Genomic DNA, 24,931 nt, shown 5'->3' on the forward strand with positions numbered 1-24,931 from the left:
TGCGGTAGACAGTTTAATGTAACTCAGCTACAGACAGCAGTGCCAAACGAGCCATATAACCGCAGACAGAGGCAGTGCGATGCATTTTGGGTCGTCGGAGAGCATGTATTGTCCTATTCAAATCTATTAAAACAGAAACATGAGTTCAGGGCTTACCCAGCGTGAGCTGAGACACGGATACAGTGACCCGCGTGTCAGGCTTCAGATCAAACTGGATCAGATTCTGATTTAAAGTGTTCATGAAGACCTCTGACATCTGAAACAAGAGAATGATGATGGAGAATGGGGATGAGGAATATGAGAGCTAAAGCAAAGTGGAAAAGACTTGCTTTTTATATTTAATATGCGACATTAAAACAGTATATGTTTGTAAATAATCATTTCAATTACTAAAATCATCACTAAATCTTTGCTTAAGATTTTGCGGATTCTTTGATGAACAGCATTTATTTTAGACAAAATCTTAACTAAAAGTTTACACTATCACTTTTAAAGAATGTATTGCTTCCTTGCATAAGAAATGTGTTAACAACAAGAAATACTGCTCCCAAACACATAAACGATAGTCTATTTGTGCCGAGTTTCTTAAAAAATAGCTATAAATGCTGCAAACAGCTTTATTTGCATGACGACTGTGACGAAAGCCATCTTTTGAAAGCCATTTAAAATGATCATACTTCATTTTTCGTTTTGGAAAGCTGTAGGTCATAACCCTACATAAACTGAGAACACGATAAAAAAATACTGCTAGTTTTAGCATAAATTTGAATTATTGTCAAGTACAAATTTAACTGGAGTTTTTATTTCTCTTTGTGGTTGCTGGGCATTACAACTCAGCCCATGACATTTTTAAAGTAAATGCATGTATTTTTCAGCAGGTTTATCCGCTAGTAATAAAGCCTATTTTTATTGCCGCTATAATTTATTTAGCCATCAGAGAATCATAATAGGTTATTTTAACAGATTGTATCAATCATCAGACCCTGTCATTTGGGGGATCATAGCAAAGCGTTTTGTCTAAATATGTGTGTGTGTAGTTCTCGCCTTATCAAGCTGTTCCTCCGTGTGTGATCTGAATGCCGACTGGTTTGTCTCGGGTAGGATAAAGAGCTCAGCGGCAGTTGGAGATCCAGGAAACACAGAGACCAACAGCTGGTCCTCAGGGAAGCCACAAACCTGGAAAAAAAACAAAACACACACAGATAACCACGCATTTCTCATACGCTAGTAACCATTAAATGAAACAAATTTTATCAGCATGCAACATTCATGACGGGATCTAATTCATGCGTAAAAGCTAGTCAATCATTTCATGCCCTGTTGCACATTAATAATATCTCCGTTAATGTTTGCAAATCATAATAAGTCATTCCAGCGAATCTCGAGACTCTTGTAATATTTATGATATGATGTTGTGTAACCGTATTGAAAGCACTCTGTTCAAGTTGAAAATCCAAAGGTATTGGGAGACCATTATATTTGTGCTTGAGCGACTCATTGTAATGGAGTTCTGCGAAGCAGTTCTTTGGCTCTGTTCTTTAATTGGCTGACTGGCTTTCGAGTCTCTCTGTTGCCGCATCAATATTCACTCTGAACTCCTGTGATTCACTCTCGCCAGTAGCACTACATTACCCTATCTCCCGCTCTCAGACTGAGGGGAAATCAGATGGATGCGTGAGAGCACGTAAAGCCTCTCAGCCAAACACGAACCTCGCCGGAGAGCCCAGAAAGAGCCATCAGGCTTTAAACCAGCAGCGTTTGAGAGAGAGGAAAGAGAATAGCTGAAGAGAGAGGAAGCGTGGTGAGCTATCAGCAGCCTTTCAAGAAATTTCATGAGTTCTTTTCAGCAGTTCACTGACATGAACAGAGCACTCCAACAGGAACTGATGATGGACTTTAAGGTCGGTATACCTGAGAGAGCGTTGCCCTGACAACGCGCCCCACATCCTGTCTCCATTCGGCGACGGACGGGTTGTGCTCTTCCAGGTTCGGAGAGAACGACAGCAGTAAAGAGCGGAAGAAGTCTGGGGACGATAACAACAGAGATAAAGCTCTGCCAAAAAATTCTCTTAATTCTGAATGTGTGTCAGTGAAACTAAAAATACCACATTCTGTATCTCAAAGAGCGCTGCAATGTTGGGAACAACGGGAGGTCTTCACCTTTGACAGTGATGATTTTCACATCCTGTAGGACTGTGCCTCCCGCAGACACCTGTACGGTGACGGAGTTTGGTCCCTCTCGCGTGAACGTGTGCGAAACACTTCCTTCCAGTGTGATCAGCGGCTAAAAACACGCACACATACACACACGAGCGAGGTGTTCGGAAACAGGAAAGCAAATCACAGCTCTGACTGATGTGTGAGTGGCAGAATCATTTATAGAAGAAACCAGTTACAGCCCTATATGGCCAAGCTCCCGCTGTGTTTCACGGTTCAGTTGTCATGTTTTTGATCTCAGGGCTTTTCGTAGATATATTGGTCTTAAGGATCTTCATGTTTTTTCCTAGTATTTCTTAACAAGCCGCTCTGTTCGTGAGATTTACTTGCAATTTACGGAGGGCTTGCTGATTTCATTTTTGCTGCGATTTGTTTTTTTCATTTACAAACATCAGATGGTCAACATGGCCATCTTGGGCTAGAGCATTTCAACATTAATATTCATTCAAAATAATGCGGTAACATTTTAACGCTGCCTTGTTTTCCATGGAAATTAAAGTCGTGAATACAAAAACATTGTACTTTCAGTGTATAATGGGTTAAGTTAATGCATTTACTTCACTTGAATTATTTACAAGCAGATTTTCTAATATTGCTAACACACTGGAGGGTCTGCTTTTTGCCTGGTTGTGCTCTCTGTTGTATATTATTACTTTATTAAACATTAAAAGCAACCAAAAACAAATACAGCTGGCTTATAAAACCAACCTGACTGCAAAACTGTTGGCCTCACCCTAAAATAAAGCCTGTATTATATATAAAAGAGGGATGCACGTAGGGTAAAATGAACAGATAATATTATTACAATTATTTCATGTAGAGAATCTAAATGAGGCATTCAATTGTAATGCAAAGCTTCTGTATAAGTGACTTTTTAAATGCTTTTAAACGGCTCTGCTCTATGGCAGATTTCCAGAAGGAAAATGCTCTAGAACTTAGATGCATAATCATTAAAAGCTGCTCCGCCACTTTTTATGTGTTTCACCTCAGAAATGTTAAACAGACCTGAACTGAATGATCTCATAATTCAGTGATCTTTGAAAGCATCATAAAATAGTAATTCATATGCCGATGATAACTGTAGTGTAAATCCATCCTAATCATTCATGACACAAGAAATCAGTATAATGAACAAATCGGTCAAAATGAAGTCTGTATTTTTATCTTAAGATGAAACAAATATAAAAACTAAATATGTTAGCAATATTCACAAATACAGACTACTGTGGGGGTTGTAAGGTTTTTAAAAGTCTTTGAAAAAATGTTTTCAGTATTAAAATATTATGACAATTTAAATGATCTGTGTTTATTTTAATATAAGTTTATATTTTAGTCATTGATTCCTGTGATGCAAAGTCAGTGTCTTCAGTGTCAGTGTCAAGACAGAAATTAAAACAACTTACTTGAAACATTTTGTAGCATGATAAAGAAAAGATTTTGAAGTATACCAAATTGCTTTGAAAAAATAAAAATAAATCACAGTGACCCCAAACATTTCAACAATAAAATGTTACCTTTTGACAAGCTATCTATAATTAAAATTCTATCTGGGCTTTTTAACTTGGCCAAAATTTCTAAGCTGCCAGCATTTTCCCCTTGTGTTTTCCCAGCTATGCCTGTCATTCATCAAAAACCATTTTGACAGAGTTAGAATTCATTTATTCTTTTTCTTTTGGTAGCAGGTGTTCATACTGCAAAGGGGGAAAACACAGTGTCACAGTATCTTCCCTGCCAAAACGGGCTTTGCTTTTTACTTATTTGACCCCAATCCAAATCCATCTTAATAACAGGTTTACCAATCTGACCCTGGCAACCACAATATCTTTGGCAGAACTCTTGTTTTGTTAGAGGTCAAAAGTAATACTCGAATGGCTGTCTAACCGATATGGGCCTTTGGGCCACATGTGTGTATATAAATATATATATTATATACTCAGCGTTTGAACCTCTGTGCTGTTATTGAACCACCAGTAGAAGGTAGCAGTCCTGGGCTGACTGGGCCACAACACTGCTGTCAAGTTGGCCTCTTTTCCTCTGATGACGACCACCGGTGCCGAGAGAAAGATACGCTCCACGGGACCTAACATGACACATCGGACGTGATATCTCATCAGACACAATATGAAGTCAATAACGATCACATTTAGCACGAACACAACAGCAATTTCTTCTTCTACACATCCTTCATTGAGAGCTGGTCCTGAAATAGATTGTCTAGATGTGCAGTCAGTGGCATAGAGGTAATTTAGTCTGACAGGACACATTTTTTTATAGTGACGGCAGTGGCTTCTTAAAAAGAGATTCCAAATTCTTAGAAATATATGCGTGTGCACATGTACATACTAGTGATGTGCAGATAGAGCGAGCTGCTGTCAGACCCATGACTGTTCTGAGCACGTGCGGTGACCCTGAATATCCCAGCGACCCTGTACGTGTGTGTGATGCTGTCTCCAAGGCGACTTATATTGAGTACGACACCGAGATGCCATCTCCAAAGTCCACATGGAGACTTGTAGACAGTGAGTCGCCCTATAGGAAAAAGGAAAAATAAATACTCAGTTATTTTTTCAGTTTACATTACTGTTTAAAAACATGGGGCTGAAAGATTTTGTCTCTAGAAGTAGAGCTAAGCTATCAGCTAAGGCTGCATTTAATTGAGCAAAAATACAGTAATATTGCAAAATATCATTGCAGTTAAGTTTTCTATTTTAATATATTGCTGTCAAATGATTGTGATTAATCACATTAAAAAAAGTTTTTGTTTGTATAATAATTTATGTGTATGTACTGTTTATTTATTATGTATAAGTAAATGCACACACATACAGTATATATTTAGCAAATATTTATATGCATATTTTTATTTTTATATGATATAAAAATATACTTCAGATATAAACATGACATATTTTTGTTACATATATACATGCATGTGTTTGTATACAATAAATATACAAAATACACAATCATACAAAAACTTTTATTTTGGATTCGTTTAATTGCAATTAATCATTTGACAGAACTATAATGCAATATATTCCTGTTATGGCAAAGCAGAAATGTCAGCATCATTACTCTAGTCTGCAGTGTCACATGGTCATACTAATTTGGTGCTCAAGAAAGATTTCTTACTGATGTTGAAAAATGTTGTACAATGTAATTTTTTGGAGAAACCATGATGCAGCTTTTTCTGATTCTTTGATGTATTTATTTGAAATATATATATCGTTTGTTACAATATAACTTTTGATTCATTTAATGCTTTCTTGCCGTTTTAATCTTACAGAGGCCACATTTTCTAACCTAGTTGGTGAGTCTACTTAATTTCATTGCAAAATATTGGATTATGGGCACAAGGCAGGACTGATCAAAAGAACATCGAATGAGACCCCCTTATGAGAAAAATTGGAAAATTGTTTTGCTCTCATTGTTGGTCCGCCATCATAAAAAGCCCAGCACCTTGTAATATGAATGATTTTGTGTGTCTCTGCACCTGCTGACTTACATTTTGCAATGCTACTCTGAAGGTGATGTTGGTTCCCAGTACAGCAGTGAGATGAGAGTTGATGGTGCCCAGCTGTAGGCCACTGGGTGCTATGGGTTTACACTGTTGCATTCTGGGACTCAGTGTATCCTTCAGACCCTCTCTACAGTTATTCAAAAGCACTTTCCTGTACCTGCATAGACATATGCAAAGACTTGAGAAAACACCCTCTGTCGACAGGAGAAATGCAACAGTGACAAACAGACTCATTTTGACTCATGTATGGATCATACATTGTGTGTGCATCTGTGTATGTGTGAGTGTGTGTTACCCTGTGCTGTTGCGGTAGTGCTGTCCATGGCTGCAGGTGTGTGTCGGTAAATTGACATCATACCAGAATGCAGGTGCACATTTTCCACTGGTCTGTCTCTCAAACCCATAATCACTGCAGGGGAAATCATAAAAACATCAATTATTCAGTTTGGTTAAGCTCCCCTCTATGATGCAATAGCAGCCTATAGAGAAAAGTGGCTTGAATGCTTTATAGACAGCACTTTGCATACACTGAGAAAACCACTGAAGAAACTTTATTTTACCAACACCTTGGGAACCAATTTTTATGTACGGTATATTTTTTATTGTTTTTTTACTATTGTTCTTGTGTTGACTATTCAGAGGGTTCCCATGCTATCTGACAAATGATGATTATTCATTGACTTTTCCAGTTGTTTGCTATAATGACTAAATGTTTTATAGAGCTTGGACTTGCAAGAGTAACTTCCAGCCTAACAAATATTTTAAATCAAAGCATTTTTTAATTATTATTTAAAAATGAATTAAAAAGTTTACTCCTTTATCTGCTTATTTTATGAATTTCTAAAGATTAGTGCTACTTGTTACACATCTATTGGCAAATTATGTGCTACATTATCTTGTTGAATACTTTCTAAATTATAATTACCAAATTACACTCAGAACAGTGTTATTTTTGTATTATTTATTTTTATATTTAGCTTCTTTATAATTTAATTTTTAATTTGAATTTCACTTTTATTTATTTTGTTAGGTGATTTAGGTTTAAATTATTGTTAACATTTTATTTTAGGGTCTCTTAACTAGTTGCTTGTTAGAATGCATATTGCAAGAATATTAGCCATTTATTAGCACTAATTATATTGCATATGGAGGATGCCTGATTCTACATTCCTAATACTACCTAATACCTAAAGTTAACAACTTCCTTGCTATTATAAAAGCAGCAAATTAGGAATTTATTGAAGGAAAACTCATAGTTAATAGTGAATAAATGTTTCCTGTTCTAAAGCGAAACCACTTTCCCTATTCAAATGTGTTACCAAACTTTATTTCAGTAGCATTTTAAAGTTTTCTCATTTTATAGTTACTAAAAAACAACTCTGGCTTTGAATCAGGTTGTCAAACCTTTTTGATTTTAATTGAAGCGATTACATTAAATCTAGTGCAGAGTATGGGATGTGTTTTACAATGAAAAACAAAGCCATCAACAGCAGAAGTCCCATTCTTACCTAGGCGGAACCCCGTTGAGCAAACATTTTAGCAGCATGGTAGCCTTAAGTTGTGATTGGTTAGTGCATTTCTAAACTGCTGCAGGGGATCAGGGCTAAACTCAGTAACACCAGCTCCTTTAGGCTAATCAGATCACTGCCACATTTATCATCTGTTTAAATATTCATTACTTATTCATTTGGAGATAATTAATCATTTGACATTATGCTAATTTTGCGCGCTTCTCATTCATACGTGTAATTTGCCTAAGAGCAGAAGACTCTAATGGAGCCTGTGTGCGGTACAAGGGAGATTTATGTCGTCGTTATGATCAGCGCAGGAGTGTGTCTCCGTGTGCATCGGGGTGGGCTTGTAAAGACATCTCCATCAGTATAGCGGTATGATTATGACAGACTGATGTAAAACCAGGTTTTTACCTTGTCGCCTCAAGCGCAAGCTAATTTAATGTACTGACCGCAACGGTATCATAAACTGCTCTGAAAAAAACAACAACTGAGAAATGAAGGGGAAAACCGTGTTTTTTTTTACATTCAAATGCCACTTAATTAATCTGTATAATTGGTTGGATCCCTGCAGCTTTTGTTCTCTGCATGCAACACTGAGTCCTTTGATCCACAAGAGTTACTGTCACTCATTTCCTCCATTGGAAAAGCAGCTGCTCTGTGTTTCCGTGTGTGCATGTATGTGTATGTGTGCGTGTGACTCACCACTCAAAGTCATAGAGGGTGCAGATACAGGGCTCAGCTGAAACAACTCGAGAATATTCTCGACCCAGAGTGCAGCGTGTGCCAGGTTTCCTCTTCATATACACCTGTCTCTCTCCCATCACACACACCTCACCCTGAAATACACATAAAATACTTTGTTAAATTACTTCAGTCAAAGTCACACGGAACAGTGTTAGTACAGTATAAGTATACTTTCATAAAACAAATAAATATTTTAAATTAACTTTTGTTTTATATTTTCAGTTTTCATTTAAAATTTAGTTTTTATGGATACCTTATGGACACCTTATTTTAAGGTTGAATTCTCACTATTAGCAAACCATTAACTATAACTTTTGTCTCAGTAAACTCCAAATTTGCTGCTTATTAATAGTAAGGTAGTTGTTATGTTCAGGTATTGGGTAGGCTTAGGGATGTAAAATATGGTCATGCAGAATATGTTGCATAAGTATAAATAAACATGAAAGATTTGTTATTTATCACTTATAAGCTTTGTTCATCTTCGAAACATAATTTAAGATATTTTAATATCGATAATAATAATATTATTTTAATATAGATAATAATAATATCTTTGCATCCATATACTCTCCAAAATGGTGCTGCAGTGCCGACTTGTTGAATAAAGTTGTAATATTTGTTTTCTTTTTGTAAAAACAATATTCTCGTAGTTTCATAACATTACGGTTGAACCACTGATAGCAGATGGAATATTCTTTCCTTTTGGGGAGGATTAACCCTTTAATAATGAAAATTAGTTCCTATACTAAACTTTTTTTTTTTGTTTTTTTGTTTTTGTTTTTGTTCACACAAAAAGTAGTGTTGTCTGGTCTGTGAAGCAAAGAGGAAACTTTTCAGTTTTTTTCTGTACTTTTCTGTTAAACAAAATCTCAGCTTTCAAATATTGTCATTTTTAAGAAAACCAAACAATTAACACAGTTTTGTGACTCTTTAATATTTGTCATGACAAACATCAGTAGTGCCAATCACGGTGCCAATGTGCACCAATAATCTCTTCCTCTCTATAGTTACAGCAAGAAAACTACTGAAAGACGTCAATGCACACATTTTTCAATTTAAAGTCAATCTACTCTCCTGTCTGGTTTGTTTGTCAGACAAAATGGCAGATTTGGCATTATGTTTTTTCAGATTGCCTGTCAATCAAACTCCTGGGAAAGTGTCAATTGCAATTCAAAACTAGCCAAAAAATGTATGTGGTTTATGTGTTTTTTCTACTTTGTTAGCAGTGTCCTCTGTCAAAACAGCTTTTGTGTTAGCACACAGTCATTTTTATGAGAATAGTGACAAGAACTCAAGTTTCCCTCCCAAAAACCCAGTTTTCTAGTTACTTCTGCTTAGCTGAGGATGGATGCGGTAGTTAGTACGAATTTTAGAAAACATATCGTGCCTCCCAGGAAACAGATTTGACATGCAATAGATGCTGACTCTGAAACTCAACGTAAAAAACCACAAGTCAAGGCTGACGGACAACATGTCAACAATATTATGTGCCGAGATCTGTTGCAAAATCCATTACGACTCCATTAATTTCCTTTCTGCTTGGGCATGTTACCCCAGAGGTGAAAATAATCTCCCGTGCCGCCCTAATTACTAGCGAATTCAGTGCCAAAAGAAACTCATGTTGAATGTTGAGTGAGTGAATTAGTGCTTTGCTGTTGAGACCGAACAGTAAGGCTTGCTGATAAATGTGAGGTGACAACCTTGTTATGCAGGTGCCACGTCTGAAAGTCTCCGTCTGTGCATTTCCGCCCAAACAGGGAGCTGTAGTCAATCTTTATCAGCTGCCAGTCGGAGTGGTAACTAAAGTGCCCGAAGAATCTAGGAGGATAGAGATGCTTAAGCACAACAGGATCGGTTTGCTTTTAAATTCTTTACAATTGCTAATGGATAAAAGAACCTTAAAGGACGCATATTTCTATGTCAAATGTAAGAAGGAAGTGTCATTGCTATCAGTACATGTAAGTGTGAGGATCGTAGTCCGGGCATGCAGACATGCAAATGAAAAAATTTAATCTGATAATGATGATCCCAGTAAGTGTAGGTTCATTACTGACACCTCCTGGACCATTTGGATGTGTGTGGCTGCTGAGAAGACGAGGTGAAATGATTCTTACGTGATGATGCGATTCTCAGTCTCTGGAGTCATCAAAACCCCGTCGACAAATAAGGGTGTAGACGAAAAGCTGAGTTTGTCCCACTGCCGGCCTTCATCCAAGCTAATCCTAGACACACACACGCATTTTACAAATCATTTCGCTGGCGAAGCACATTAGGTTCGTATTCTGATTAATATCCTGTACAGTGCACATTTGACAAAGACATAAAAATAGAAGATGCATTTGTTCAGTCATCTGAGAATATTTAGCGGATCCACAAAAACAAGTCATTGTGGAGTCACTGCATTAACATTTAATGTGGGCTACATCTGCATAATTACATTAAAATCAAATCTAATATATGCTCATTGAAAAATATCAAGACAAAATTATTCACCATACCCCACTTGTGTTTACATTACCCTCTAATCATTATTAGTCATGTAAAATGCATATTATGTCTCATTACACATTCAGTCTATTTTGCATTTCATTGTTCTTTTATTTTGCATCTATTTATTCTGCTTTCTTTCTGTCCTTTGCATTATTTGTATTATTTTCCTGAAGTAAGTGGCCCTTCAGATTTGGATTTTGTTCTTTCTATGAATGTCTAAGAACGCCTAGCATTTTAAAGCTGATTATTAGTGTATTGAGCGCTGAATGTTTGACCTGAACTGTCATAGTAGAGTTGTGTTTTTGTGAATCTTCATTTAGATTAAGACTATTTCAGCATAATTTGGTCGCATTTTCATACTAACTTTCAGTTACCAACTGCAGCACAATTGTTTTCCCCACTGATAAGAATTCTATGCACCAAACCATTATATTAGAATCATTTCTGGAGCATAATATGTGATTTCTGAAGGCTCAATTTAAAATACATTAAAACAAAACTGTTATATTTCTAAATATCACTGTTTTTACAGCTTTGATGAGAACATGACAAATCTTGGTAGTGTATATCTTCACAATGCTTTTAGAAGCTTACAGTTATTGTTGTTTCTATCACACAGAACAGTTTCTTCACGTAATCATTTAAAGCACAAATGAAAGAATTTCTAGTTTGGTGTTTCTGCTGTTGTAGATATGGGTCAAAGTCACCCGAGTTGATGGCTGAGCACCCGCTCACACACATCTGACTCCTGTTCTAACAGCAACCCACAGGAGGATACAAATTATCTTCCGCAGCCTAATTGATCCTGACAACATTTCAGAGCTTAGCACATCAAAGCCGTGTGTGTGACGTGGCAGGAACAACATGTGAGCGGAAGCCCACCGAATCCCACCTCTGCTTCAAACCTTAACCCCCCCCAACATGAGCATAAAAGCCCTGGCAAACACAGCCACCTGCACAACAAAGCCATGACAGGCACTTTCGCTGAAAGGATTCCAAATGTTTGATATGATAAGACCTATTGCCTGCTGTTTATATCTGCCAGTCCTCAAATCAAAGCTGACGTTTAAGCATGAGAGAACTTCAAAAACTTAGGCTGAATAAAAAATATCCAAAAAGTTTGAGATAAACTGCAGTGAACTCGAACATGCATAATCTCTTCTGTTCTGCTTTATGTACATATAATGTGTCAAGTCAGGTTACCTTTAGTTTTAGAGCACTTTATGCAACAGAGATTGTTTCAAAGCGGCTTAAAAAAGCAGGAGTAATCGAATCGATGCAAACTTTAAAAGTGGCTGTGCAAAAATTCAATTCAGTGATCGGCAGCTTTACTCAAGTGTACTTATTCAACTCGAGTCAGCAAATGGTGATTTGGTTCGATTCGAAGAGTGTCAATGTTACTAAATACATTTATAATCAGATCCCTTTTATACTACAAAAGAGCTCTTCAGAAGACAATAGTGCATTATTTACCTCAGTTCAGTTCACATTTTGTTCTTGTCTGTGTTATTACTTTCAAATCTACTGTATTGCATATTAAGTGTCTTTAAAACCACTACTAAGTAAGCAAAAGACAACAGTGGCAGAGTGGCAGAAACAAATTTTGTGAGAAACAAGGCTCAGTCAGGGGACTAGTTCTCCTCTGCCTAAGTGGATGGAAACAATGTAATAGTGATTTCAAACTGCATCATAAGTCAGATTTGTGAACTGATGTTATTCAGTAAAATCTGTAAGACATGTGCATTTATGAATATTCATTTTTAGGGAGGGAAAAGCATTTTGTCTTACCATAAATGGCGTGTTGGTACAGCAGATTGTGTAACAGCTAATAAAGCCCCTCCATGGTCCAAAAACCAGACACTGTGCTCCTCCTCAAAAATCTAAAAACAGTGTTTACAGAGTCAAAAACCAACAAAGGTACTTCAGCATTCTGTCTCTTTGTGTTTTTCGTGTTTCTTTTAGTTCTAGTTCTAGTGTGTCAGGCACAAGGTGCTTGTAAACAAAAAGGATTAGTTCACTTCCGGAATAAACATTTCCTGATAATTTAGTCAACCATATGTCATCCAAGATGTTCACGTCTTTCTTTCTTCAGTCAAAAAAAAATTCAGGAAAACATTCCAGGATTTCTCTCAATATAGCGGATGTCAATGTGGATCAGTGGGTTAAAGGTTCAATTTGCAGTTTGGTGCCGATTTAAAGGGCTCTACATGTCACACTGGAAAGGTCACACATGGTTTAGTTCTTCTTCTGTGTACACCTTCAAAATTTTCAGACCTCATTGTTTTAACCTTTTTTGTAAAGGGCATTTGAATTTTTCACTTTGTAAGAATTGGGTCGGTACTTCTGCCCTCATCACGTGACCTTTGTACTGTGACTACGTAATGCATAAAGTATAAAAATTCAGCATAAAAAATTCAACCCATTGATCCCCATTGAAATCCATTACATGAGAAAAACTTTTTTCCCTCAAACATCTTGGATGACGTGTTTGTGAGTAAATTGTAAATATTTATTCTGAAAGTGAATTAATTCTTTAAGAATACACTACAGTCAATACTTAACAATATGTGAGCAGGAGAGTGGTTTACCTGTCTCCATGTGTTGCCGGCATCAGAGGAGATGAACATTCCTGTATTAGAGAAGGAAAGCTCGGGCCCAAAGTTACCTGAGAGAGAAAACAGTGCTGTAACTCTCACTGACAGATTATAATTCCCCAATGCGTATGCTGGAGATATGTTGGTGGATGAGATTTGATTCTATCACAGTTTATTAGACTAGAATAAAATAGAAAATAACACCTGCTGGTAAAAACCAACCCCGAAAAAGAGGTACGTGCTGTTAAATATATGCACTACAACTACTGAATTTCAATCTCACATTTAATCAGCAATTTGAAAAAAAAAAAACAGCTGTTTAAATAATTAGCTTTTATACTGTCACTGTACCAAAGCAAACTTATATTTAAATATATATTTTACAGCATATCTTAAATAAACCTTTTTTTCTAAAAGAAAAAAAAGGAAAAAGACCACTATATTTAATTAGTCCTTTAGCACAAAATTATAAAACAATCGATAGTAATCTGATTTGGGACCAGTCTTTGGACAGCATATTAAATATATATGAATATAAAAAAAATATGTATTTCATTAATATTTTAATTGAAAAAAAAACTATATTTTTATACCCACTTTGCAGCCCCCACAGGGAGTTCTTGAATTTCTATTAATAAATTAAATAAGGGGGTCCAGTTTAAGAAATCCCAGGTCTACGAGACCTGATTTAAGTCATTGAATATTTATATTTTGCCACTGCACAGCAAAATAATTCCAAATCTGTAATCTATGATTAACTGATAAATTCCTGGAGCACATTGTCTGGTGTGCCCTCAAGACCACAATCATCATGATGCATGATGAAGAACGTTTGGTAAAGCTGCTGTCAGTGACAAAAAAACACATATTTTTCAAATCCCATATTTATACACTCTGAGCATGGGAAAGTGATTGCGGAACAGCTGTCGGACATGACAGGCAATTATGAATGTGGAAGACACCGGTCATATTTTCTGCGTGCTCTGCATGGCTAACTTTTTGAGCGTGCATCTATCTAGTTTCATGCAGGAAGCTATTTGGGCTTGAGTTTTGAAGATAACTTTATAATGAGTCTGACAAGCAAAAGAACAGAGCGAAATGAGTTTTTGTTCCAATCATGCCAAACTCTGCAGCTGAAAAACACAAAGATGTAACAACTTGAAAGCCGTGATTTGGCCACTCAAACTCCATCTGCATTTAAAAAGCATGCACATTTATTTCCATTCTTCACTAATTTATCAGAAACTCTTGGGGGACTCGAGACGCCAAAGTGTAAAGGCAATAAAGAAGTGGCACAGCTACAAACACACACACACACACCTGTGGCCACTATAATCCCTGGAGCGGAGTGTTTGGTGGAGATGGTGTCAGGCGTGTAGGGATTTTCAGACATCTGCAGGTGAAGGTGCAGGGAGCACGACGGCTGAAAATTAGAACATTACACAGTATTAAATTATATTTCAATACATTTACATCTATCTGCATAATTTCCTCTGCATCAACCGACTGTAGCATCAGCTTTCAAAAGCCGTGCAAATGAAAACGCTTCGGATCTCCTCAGCTTTTGTCCGTATTTTTAGTATCCCTTCAATTAGCGTGACCCAATTTTTTTGCAAACGAAATTCAAATCTTTGATTTCTGAGCTTCAGAAAATCTTAATGTAATTACAGCAATTAGAATTCAGTTGCAATACAGTGTCAAAAATCAGTTACAGTTAAACGCAATCAACCACATAGTGATTCAAAACTAATTGCATATGCAAGTAAGCAGCAAACTTTTGTTCTGTTGTGTACAAGCGTCTGGATTCTTGTACCAGCGGTTGTTTAAAGTTGTTAATAAGTCCCAAAATACCCAAAGCACAAAGTCTGGAAAAAAACTTGTTTCATCTTGTCTTTCTAAAGAATGACAACACTTGTGCAAACACTGAACCCACTGTCTTTTTCGTGCAGCAGAAAAAAAGTAATTAAGACTTTCTGAGATCTGCTGATAAATGGACTCCAGTTGTTCAATGTATGTCTTAATTGAAATCACCAATCTTCCAGAACAGTGTAAAACATCAGTGAAAGTCATTACAAAGATACAGAGAAGGTAGTGTGTCTTAATCAAACCATCAGAAAGCACTGAATTCAGAGCTATTGTTTGGTAGCTGGCGGTTCACCCTCATTTCAATGTGAGACTAAAGGAGTTCCTCTCTGTGGGGCTCCACTGTAAAAATGCATCAAACGAAAAGCGCGTCAACGCTGTAATGTCTTGTTTTCATCTGACTATAGCTAAGTAGGTGTGTCTGAGTGTAATGTAATGAATATAGTGGGTGTGACCGCATCTGATGGAGTGCTTGTTTTCGAAAAGGGGGCGTGTCACTGTAATATGATCAACAATATTAATAGCTGCGTTATGTTATATAGTATTTCACCCACTTTGATGTTGGTTATTTATGCCTTTTCGGCAATGTCTTCATGATTAATAGGAAGTATATATCTGGTTGAGTTCATTCCAGTGGCTCTCACCAGGTTGCAGTTGATGTCATGTCCTGTGGTGTCTTTTGTCGGAGGTTGTAGTAAGCTCCATGTCTGGCCTTTGTTGAAGGAGATGTACGTTCTCATCTGTGCGTCTTCTTTCTTATTGGCTATGATCAGTCCACTGACACCAGCCACCTTTACAAGACAAAAGTCATCTGAACTCAAATTCTTGGATTTCCTTTTTTTTTGTGTGTGTTCATAATAATACAGTATAATTATTTTATTATTATATAAGATTTATTATTTACTAATGTATTATTAGTAGTAGTATTATTAATATTATACAGAATATTTGATTTAATTACATATTAGTTTGTGTCCTAGTTATAATAATAATTATTATATAACTATTATATACTATTAATAATAAATAAGTTATTTATTCTTATAATGGTTAGTGTTGTTTGTATTATTATTGTTTAAATTAATTATAATTGAATTATATTGTATTCGGTTTTATGATGATAACTTATTATCATCATTAATTTGCATGTCCTCTATAATAATAGTATTCTTAATATGATTATTACTGTTAGTAATATCATTATTATAAAAATATTATCAGTACTTTCATTATTATTTCTTTCTCTTTTTTTTTTTTACAATTACAGATATTTGTGTTCTTTGCCTAGAAACTATAGAAAAGAGAACAAAATCAGGTTCTACATTATTGCAGATAAACCTAATTTCTCTTTGCATTTTCGCTTACACTTCATTTTCTGGATGTTTTCAGTTGTTCTCATTATCAGATTTTCTTTTTCTCTTTGTATTCTTAGCATTTAATGGCATAACTTCAAACGCTGCTTTTTTGTGCCTGCATTGCACTCTTTCTCTGCTCTACTTTCAAAAATTCCTGGATAAAGCCATGCTAATTACTGAAGTTTTCCTAATTGCACACAACATGTATTTGTGAACATTCAAGATGGTGGACTTCTTAAACTTAATTGGCGAGCGCCATCAGACCATGCAATCGCATTCGCAGACCTTGTAAACATCCACGATGAGGTTTCCTGCGAGACCACGGGAGGTACGGAGGTTTGGGAGCGAGCGAGTGAAGTAGACTCCAGGTGTGTCAGAGATGTACAGACTGTAGGTGTCATTTTCGTTCCACTCCTGCACCGCTGCCAGCACTTGCCCCTCATCTGTACTGACAATGTGCATGTCCTGCACAGAGAACAGCTGTTAAAGCCACATGCATTTCATCTGACAACTTATTTGTGACAGCTAGTGCTGTGTCATGTATCTTACTTTTGGTAGGCAGTATTTAGGGAGCTGTATGGTCCTGAAAGGCCCTCGCTGATAGGACACAAAGTATGTAGTTCTTCCTGCTGTAGTTAACTGATACAAACCCACACACACACACACAAATCGGAGAAAGCAGTTACAAGAATTTACAACAGATCAGCACTCATGTTTGCTTGTCTATTATAGTGACTTTCTATTGCTCGTGATCCGCTGTTTCAGCATCTCACAGCAGCTTGGTTCACAATAAATGCAGTGAACTCTCTCTCTCTCTGCGTAAAATGTGAGATTTTGGGAACACGCTGTACTCCATTCACATAATTTATAAGATTTTATGTGGACAGGTAATTATAGCATTTCATTAGATTAGTTGAAACACATAAAAGTCACCCAAAACCACAGTCTTCTGCCAAAATAAAACTAGCGCTGTACTTTGCAATGTAGTGCAAAGTAATATATATATATATATATATATATATATATATATATATATATATATATATATATATATATATATATATTTTTTTTTTTTTTTAGTTGAATGAACAGAAAAAAAAAAGGAAAGAAAAAGGGATACAGCATACTTTCACTTACACACTTTTACTCACAATTTCAAGACCAACTGCAATCTGATTAACATTTGCCTTAATGCATGTTTTGCCACAGTTTCAAAGAGAAATGTCTAGTAAGTGGTGCTAAAACACAGGTTTTACCCAAGCACACTTTTATTACGTTGATATTGGTATCGGTATCTGTAATATTGGGGAATGTCTCTAAAAGTTAATGCTCTATCATGTTGGAAATATGCCCTACACCAAATCCAACTCTACTATAAAACTTAGTTTTATGCAGATTTCAATGGTTTTGTTGAACCATAGTTAGTCAGTATTCAAACCAGAGCTTCTTGCCTCTCAAGAATGTTTCTGTACTCTGTGAGCTACCGAATAAACCATCTATGAAAACCCATTGATATGAAGCTGGATATGTGTGATGCTGACGTTCAAAAGCACCAGTTTTCAAATATTCCAGCATATTAATATTGCTTTAAAGTCACATGATCTTCTTCAAATAATTGTGTTAAAATTAGACTTTATTAACTGAAACTCTGCATATTTGTGTCCAAAGGAATAGAAAGGTGTCAATGATATGTACTTACTAGTACCTATTTCGCGACTCTCTAAAAAGTGCACCAAAGTATGTTTATGTCAAGGGACCGGCAAGGTGAGGCAAATGAAGCCAAGATGCAATCACATTATTTAGTTCTCTCAAACCGACTTCACCAAATCCCAAAAAAGCATTTTGGTAGCAAAATATTGTTTTTGTAAAACTGAAATCGAAACGCTTAAAGCGCAATGTAAATGTAGTAACGGTTGGCAAGACCTGACCCACACACACGCACATGTTGTACACGCTCTTATCAAGTAGATTGTAGCTATTAGGCTGTAAACATAGTGCATTAAAGCTCTAATGCTTCGATTGATCCAGTGTCAATAAAGCTTGGATGTCCAAAGAATGAGGCGGTGTGTGTGTGTGTGTGTGTCCACTTGTACAGGGTGAGGATGGTGCTACACTGTGTTTTTCCTGCGAGAGGTGTGGGGTGTCAGACAGTCTCTTGTTCCTGCGCTTTTTGAATCAATAACCTCATTATTCTCTGTCAACTCAAATCCAACAACTTCAAGCTACAAAAGTCAAAAGAAAGTCGCTTATATTGACAGAGGAGGGTCCAGGTTTGGGATTCTCACTCAAAACCGTGTCCTGTCCTCCCCCTGGCCCGCTGTTAAAGATGAAGAGGCTGGTTTCAATGGTTATCACTCACTTACACGCCACTGACAGAGATAAAAGGAGGGCTATAAAAAGAGTCAGACAGAGATTATCGTGAAACACACACACACACACACACACACTTTTTGGTATCACCCAAACCAATCTAAATCACAAACGCTTATGTACTGTATGAAACGCACACACATCTGTACCTGTAAGAAGATGTATTGGTCCTGCACCACAAGTGAGTTGGTGTCGATTCGGCCACTGAATGGATACTGCCTACCCTCCTCTGAACACTTTTGTGCTCGGCAGGTAATATACTGCATTTCTGTGAGACACACACACAGATTTATCAACACAGGATACGCTTGTGCACAAGAACGCCTTGATCTACACCAAACAAAAAACAGATGATCAATATCTCTCTCACTCTCGCTGGCACACACACACCCACACAACAAACACAATCTAGAACTTACACACAAACTTCCCACACATCTCTATGTCTAGCCAAATTAATCAGTGCTCTCCATTATCAGTCTCTCCACTAGCTATCCATCCTCACTCAGAAAGGAGAAAAGGAGGGGGTGGGAGGAAAAGTACAGAGAAAGACAGAAGGGAGAAAGCTAAGACAGAACAAAAATAAGAGCCCAACAAAGAAACAACAGATTTTATTTGTTTCATGTATCTCTGAACAAAATGAAGAGTAGAAGTCTTTCATTTTCGATATATAGTTTGTTTTTGTTTCATATGTTTTCAGGACAAGTAGTTCTTTTTACATGACATTAATGGATAAAGTTTCTTACTGATCTTTACAATGTTCATAAAGAACTTAATAATCCATTTGAAATCTCTACTTGAACATCAATATTCTATCAACAAACACCATCACTGATAACTTGAGGACTTAGGACATACAGTAGTTCACACAAAAATGAAAAAACATCCCTTTATATTCTGTTACTAATCTCTCAAATTAGTTGCATTTTCACTTTCAAACCCAGAATGTTGGATAAAAAGGATACTGATGTCAAGTATGTCTCAGAATGCTTTTAAACTTTTACGTTTTAAACGTTTTAATATTGAACATGCACCATAAACAAATAAGATATGTGTCTGTCACATGTATAGCTACCAATCTATAGTGATTCTATTATTGTTGTTGGTTAAATAAGATTATTTTGCAAATAAAAGAAAATATTATTTCAGTTGTGTGTGTGTGTGTGTGTGTGTGTGTGTGTCAAATGTCTAGTCACTAGTCGATAAAAAGAATTAAGAAGTTCAAAAATAACTTTTAAGAATAACTTTGAATAAAAACTAAGTATAATGAGTTTGGTTGAATTTTTAGTTTAGTTATCTAGACTACTTTTAAGGTGTCTTTGGTTTGTTTGGCCAGTTTATTCTCTACTTTTACCGGTTAGAAAATAATGTTTGACTATTGTTAAACATTTCTCGATTAGATACTTTTATTTGTTAAGTAACTGATATAGAAATTCAACTCAAATGTAAATTTTCCCTCCAAAAATTAAAAATAGTTTTTTACTCTTTTTTTTTTTTTTTTCTTCTTCTTCTTTTATTATTTTGGACATAAAAGGATGTATCTTGATTTGGGATTTGTCTTTATTTGCTGTACAAAGTTGTTGTTGTTGTTTTTTTAAACAATAGTTTTCGACAATTAATTGTAAGTAAATTTCATTATTCTCTTTCTCATTATTGTGTGAGAAACCACTATGTGTGAATGAATAAATCAAACTGAATCACACACCATTTCTGCCCTTTTTGCAAACCCATTTGAGGAGTGTTTCATTGGCAAATCTGGCATCACTAGCTCCTTTCCTGTCGATCCGATTCAGCTTCCTTCAGGTTGTGGCCAATTTGCAGACCATAATTTAAAAAGGGGCAAATTTCTTCATTTCAGAATTTTGCCCAACTCTGATTCCACATGCCTGCTCTACTGTGAAGGCATGGCCAGATAAGATAGCCTATTAAATAGAAGGGACAGAAAGAACTGGTTCAAACCCTTCTTAGAAGTTTGATTATTACTGCCTGAAAACCAAAGAAGCTTTTGCCACCTTCACCATTTCCCCGTGCTTCAAATTTCGTTTGGTGTAACTGCTCCATCACTCATAACACATTTAAATGTATTGTTGTTGTTAGACTGTCCGTAGCTTAGGGCCTGTTGTGTTGTGTCAGGCTCATATCAATAGAGTTTAATGCACAACACTGTCCCACAAGAATAAAACACAAGCGCAACAGTCTGCCAGAACGAAGCCAGAACCATTTACTATTGAATTTACTGTTGTCCACAATTCATCTGTTCATTTTTCAATGCGACACAGGAAAAAAAAAAAAAAAAAAGCATAGGAGGCTGGGGAGAAAGTAAGAAAGACAGGACAAGAGTGCAAGGAGGGGAGGAAGAGAAAAACTGAAAAAAGCAGAGGAAAGAAAGGCACGATTTAAGGGGCAAAAGAAGGAAAAGAAAGAGACTAACGTCCACTGTCAGTTCGAGCCTCGATGTGCACCAGGTCTGCCTCTTTATCCAGACCACTCAGCGCCCTGAAAATGAAAAAAGGAAAAGACAGAAAACAAAAAAGAACAGAAGAGAGGAAAACAATCAGGAAGGGCTCCAGTGGAGAGGAGATGAAGAAGGAAGGAAAGAGAAGGAGGTACCAGCAGGGGACGGACGGATGAGTACGGTAATAGCATGAGAGTGATGGAGTGATGGAAGACGAGAGGGGAAGGATGGAGGGGTAGTGATGGACAGCATAATTCCACTGCTCCAGTAGGAGACAGTCTGTCTCCAGTGAATCCTTATTGTTGCTCTGATAGCAATTAATCAAACACACATACACACACACAAACACAGTTCGCAATTCTCCATCGCATGCGCGCTTTCATCTCTTGCTATTTTCACCTGTGACGCACATACACACTCGCCATCATATCCTCTTTCTGAGGTTTTTAATCATCTTAACGTCTTGTCTTTTGTTATCCGTATTTTCTTCTGAGACAGTTTGAACACAGTCACAATCTGATATCTCACAATCCAAAATTAAACCTTTCAGTAAAAATCTGATATTCCACCTCTACAGGTTTGATATTAAGTCCCACTCTCAGATTAATATTAATCTCAATCTGAATTTGAACATCTCTCTTATTGCATGTGTGATATTAAACCCCTTCTTCTAAACTACTCTGTCAGTTCCAGTGTGACATTAAAACCCCTTAAAAAGGTCGTTTTCTTGAAATCACCATGTAATTTTCTTGTCATTTAAACATAAACGCTTTCACATCATCTTCACTTTAAAACAGCATGCTGATCAGCATTTCTGCGGTCAGCTACAAACTCCAAAGTCCAGGTCCCTAGAGTTGGCAGGCAATGAAATTAAAGATAAAGTTGTATTCTCAATCTCAAGTGTCAGACTTTGATTTGGAAGTGGTCCATTACTGACAGACACTGAGATATATCAGCTGGAGTGGGTTCCTGATGAAAGTAAAACCATCTACGATGCAGCATTGTGCTCACTACACTGTATTTTTAAAAAACAAATGCATGTATATTTTTAAGAAAAATATTTATATAATATGATATTTATATAATATCATAAATATAATATGAATATACATGTAAATATTTTCAATATATATATATAGTATGTGTATTAATGTATACATAATACATAAACATACTACATATACATATATCATGTAAACAAAAACTTATTTTGGATGCAATTAATCACGATTAATTGTTTGACCTCACTAGTAGAAATTACCATTAATCAAGATTAATAAATTGTGTAAATGTATCGTTTATTGTTAGTTCATGATACCTAATGCATCAACAAATCAAACCTTGCTGAAAGTATTACCAAATTAATGCTACATTTAAACACCTTCAATAAACTTAGTCAGAGTCTCAGTCTAAGATTAAAGCACCTCTCAAAATCTCAGTCTGAAAATAACCCCTCTTTCAATTATCTGTCTAAGGTTCAACATCTCTCCCAATCCCATTCAGACGGTAAATTCAGACTTGGATAATTGGGTTGGGTTAAACATTCCTCTCAAACCCAGTCTGATACCGAGACCTATTATAGTCTGAGGTTAAACTTTTCCATTTTCCCTTTCTTTAGTCACCAAACCTGACACAGCAAGGCTTCAGTGACACAAACACAATCAGTACAGTATGCATGTGTGTGTGTGTGTGTGTGTTGCAGTACAAAGCAGCAAAGAAAAGATGCATTGTATATATTTTTGAAAGGATGTAGAAAAATGTGTGTGTGCATAGGGACGTTAAACCCAGGGGTGAAGACATGTTGTTGGTTGTCTCCACAGCTCATCGAGCATGTGACAGGCAACCAGTTATTTTGACTACACCTCACACAAATACACAAACTCACACTGATGGGATTAAAATATAAAACCTGATCAAAATTCCGCACATACTCTAATATGAAGCACAGGGGAGAGAGAAGTGACATGACAGTGAGATAGATGGAGGTAGATAGAGAAAGAGAGAAGGGAAAGAGACATACAAAGTGTGTGTGTGTAAGTTTATCAGCGTCAGTGTTTTGGATGTAGAGAGTGGGTTTAATATTGGATTAATTTTCAGTCTGTGATAGTGTGTGCGCGCATGCAGGTATATTCTTGCAGTCAGATTAATTTTCAGTGTGAAATTGCACTGTAGGCGTGTTATATGAGATTGATGATCAGTAAAAAAATTACTCTGTCTGCGTGTGTGCGTGTGTCGTACCAGTAGAATCGCCCCGGAGTTACTCTCTCGTGAACAAGAATCCACTTTTTACCGAAGTCCACCGAGCTATAAAGCTGCAGCCAAAAGAGAAATAGACACATTCACTGTAAGATCCTTAACTGCAGCCAACAAAGGTAATTATCTTGCTCACACTTAATTATCCACATTATCTGCTTTTAATTGTTCAGTAGAAGTAGAACCTCTTGAGGCTGAGCAAGTAAGTGTGTGTGTGTGTGTGTGTACCCTCTGATCATGGCTATAGGCCAGTATCCAATTCTCCTGAGTGGGGTGAAACAGAAGACTCATGATATAGAAGTTAATATTGAACTTTTGAAAAGTGGCTCCTTCATCAGAACTGATAAGCAAACTACTTTCCACCTCCGGATCAGATAAAATCAGGATCTGAGGAAGAGGAAGAATTGTATTAGCTTGATATTTTCTATCTGAGAGTTTTATACGTCTGTATCTCTGATGCATTTGAACGCACTCACCTTCCTCTTATTGGTCGGACAGACGTACAGATAGCTCAGCATCGTTCTGATCATCACTTTATCTGTCAGCTTCTCGTATGTCGCCCCAAAATCTACTGACCTACAAATACATACAAAGGTCACTGATGTGCTGCTCATATTTTATCTGTTAATTTATTTTAAATATGGAAACAAAAATATTTCTAAATGGTAATTTCAATATTTATATAATAACATTTTCATAAGTTGTATCTAAATATTTGGAAAACTCACAAATTTAATAAAAATATCCTAATTTGTGTGAGTGAAGATCTTACGGGTTTAAAACATCATGAGCATGAGTAATCTATTTTTTATGTAATAAAAGTAGTAATTTTGAAAAGTGTATTATTTGTTAATATAAAGTATTAACAAATTCAGCTTTTAATTTTTATTACAATGTATTATATGTTCAAAATTACTTAAAATAAAAAAAATTTCCAAAGCATTTTTCATTGCTAGATCATTTTAATTAATATAGTTAACAAATAATGAAACCTTAGTAGTTTTCAATTAATATTAAATTTATACAATAACTTGTATGGTATATATATATATATATATATATATATATATATATATATATATATATATATATATATATATATATATAAATATTTTTTTACCATACAAGTTATTGTATAAATTTAATATTAATTGAAAAATATATATATATATATATATATATATATATATATATATATATATATATATATATATATATATATATATATGCATTGCATTCACTGACAAGAGACATGTTCAATAATTGATGATTGCACTGCATAAGTCAAATTTTCCTTAAATGGAATAGAAGTTTTTAAAAACTATATGAAAGCATATAAAGAGGATTTCTTTCCACTTGCAACATATCTTTAGATTTTCTTTAATTTTAAGATGTTTCATTTTCTTTACTGTAGAAACCTTTGTGTTATTGACCCATACAGAAAGAAGGCAAAGTGAAAACGCAAAAGAAGAGCTGAGGATTTTTTTCAGCTTGTTTCAGCCATTCAGCTTGTCCTAACCAGATGTGACATAAGACTTATCCTGAATCATGTGATT

The 24,931-nt window shown here is 35.9% G+C and overlaps 1 protein-coding gene across 1 annotated transcript in view; it reads right to left on the reverse strand.

Annotated features, from left to right (window-relative positions):
- sorcs3b (sortilin related VPS10 domain containing receptor 3b) overlaps positions 1–24,931 on the reverse strand; it is a 51,468-nt gene that overhangs the window by 4,936 nt on the left and 21,601 nt on the right. The window contains 23 exon segments of the mRNA XM_043263702.1: positions 157–256; positions 1,045–1,176; positions 1,912–2,024; positions 2,161–2,284; positions 4,164–4,297; positions 4,561–4,686; positions 4,689–4,746; positions 5,723–5,894; positions 6,033–6,146; positions 7,954–8,087; positions 9,696–9,813; positions 10,110–10,217; positions 12,274–12,365; positions 13,074–13,150; positions 14,400–14,502; positions 15,587–15,733; positions 16,583–16,762; positions 16,847–16,936; positions 18,817–18,935; positions 21,099–21,163; positions 23,361–23,434; positions 23,604–23,762; positions 23,852–23,951. Of these exon segments, the coding sequence (XP_043119637.1) occupies positions 157–256; positions 1,045–1,176; positions 1,912–2,024; positions 2,161–2,284; positions 4,164–4,297; positions 4,561–4,686; positions 4,689–4,746; positions 5,723–5,894; positions 6,033–6,146; positions 7,954–8,087; positions 9,696–9,813; positions 10,110–10,217; positions 12,274–12,365; positions 13,074–13,150; positions 14,400–14,502; positions 15,587–15,733; positions 16,583–16,762; positions 16,847–16,936; positions 18,817–18,935; positions 21,099–21,163; positions 23,361–23,434; positions 23,604–23,762; positions 23,852–23,951 (2,639 nt within the window).

The sequence above is a fragment of the Puntigrus tetrazona genome, chromosome 17 (assembly GCF_018831695.1).
Source record: "Puntigrus tetrazona isolate hp1 chromosome 17, ASM1883169v1, whole genome shotgun sequence".
NCBI lineage: Eukaryota > Metazoa > Chordata > Actinopteri > Cypriniformes > Cyprinidae > Puntigrus > Puntigrus tetrazona.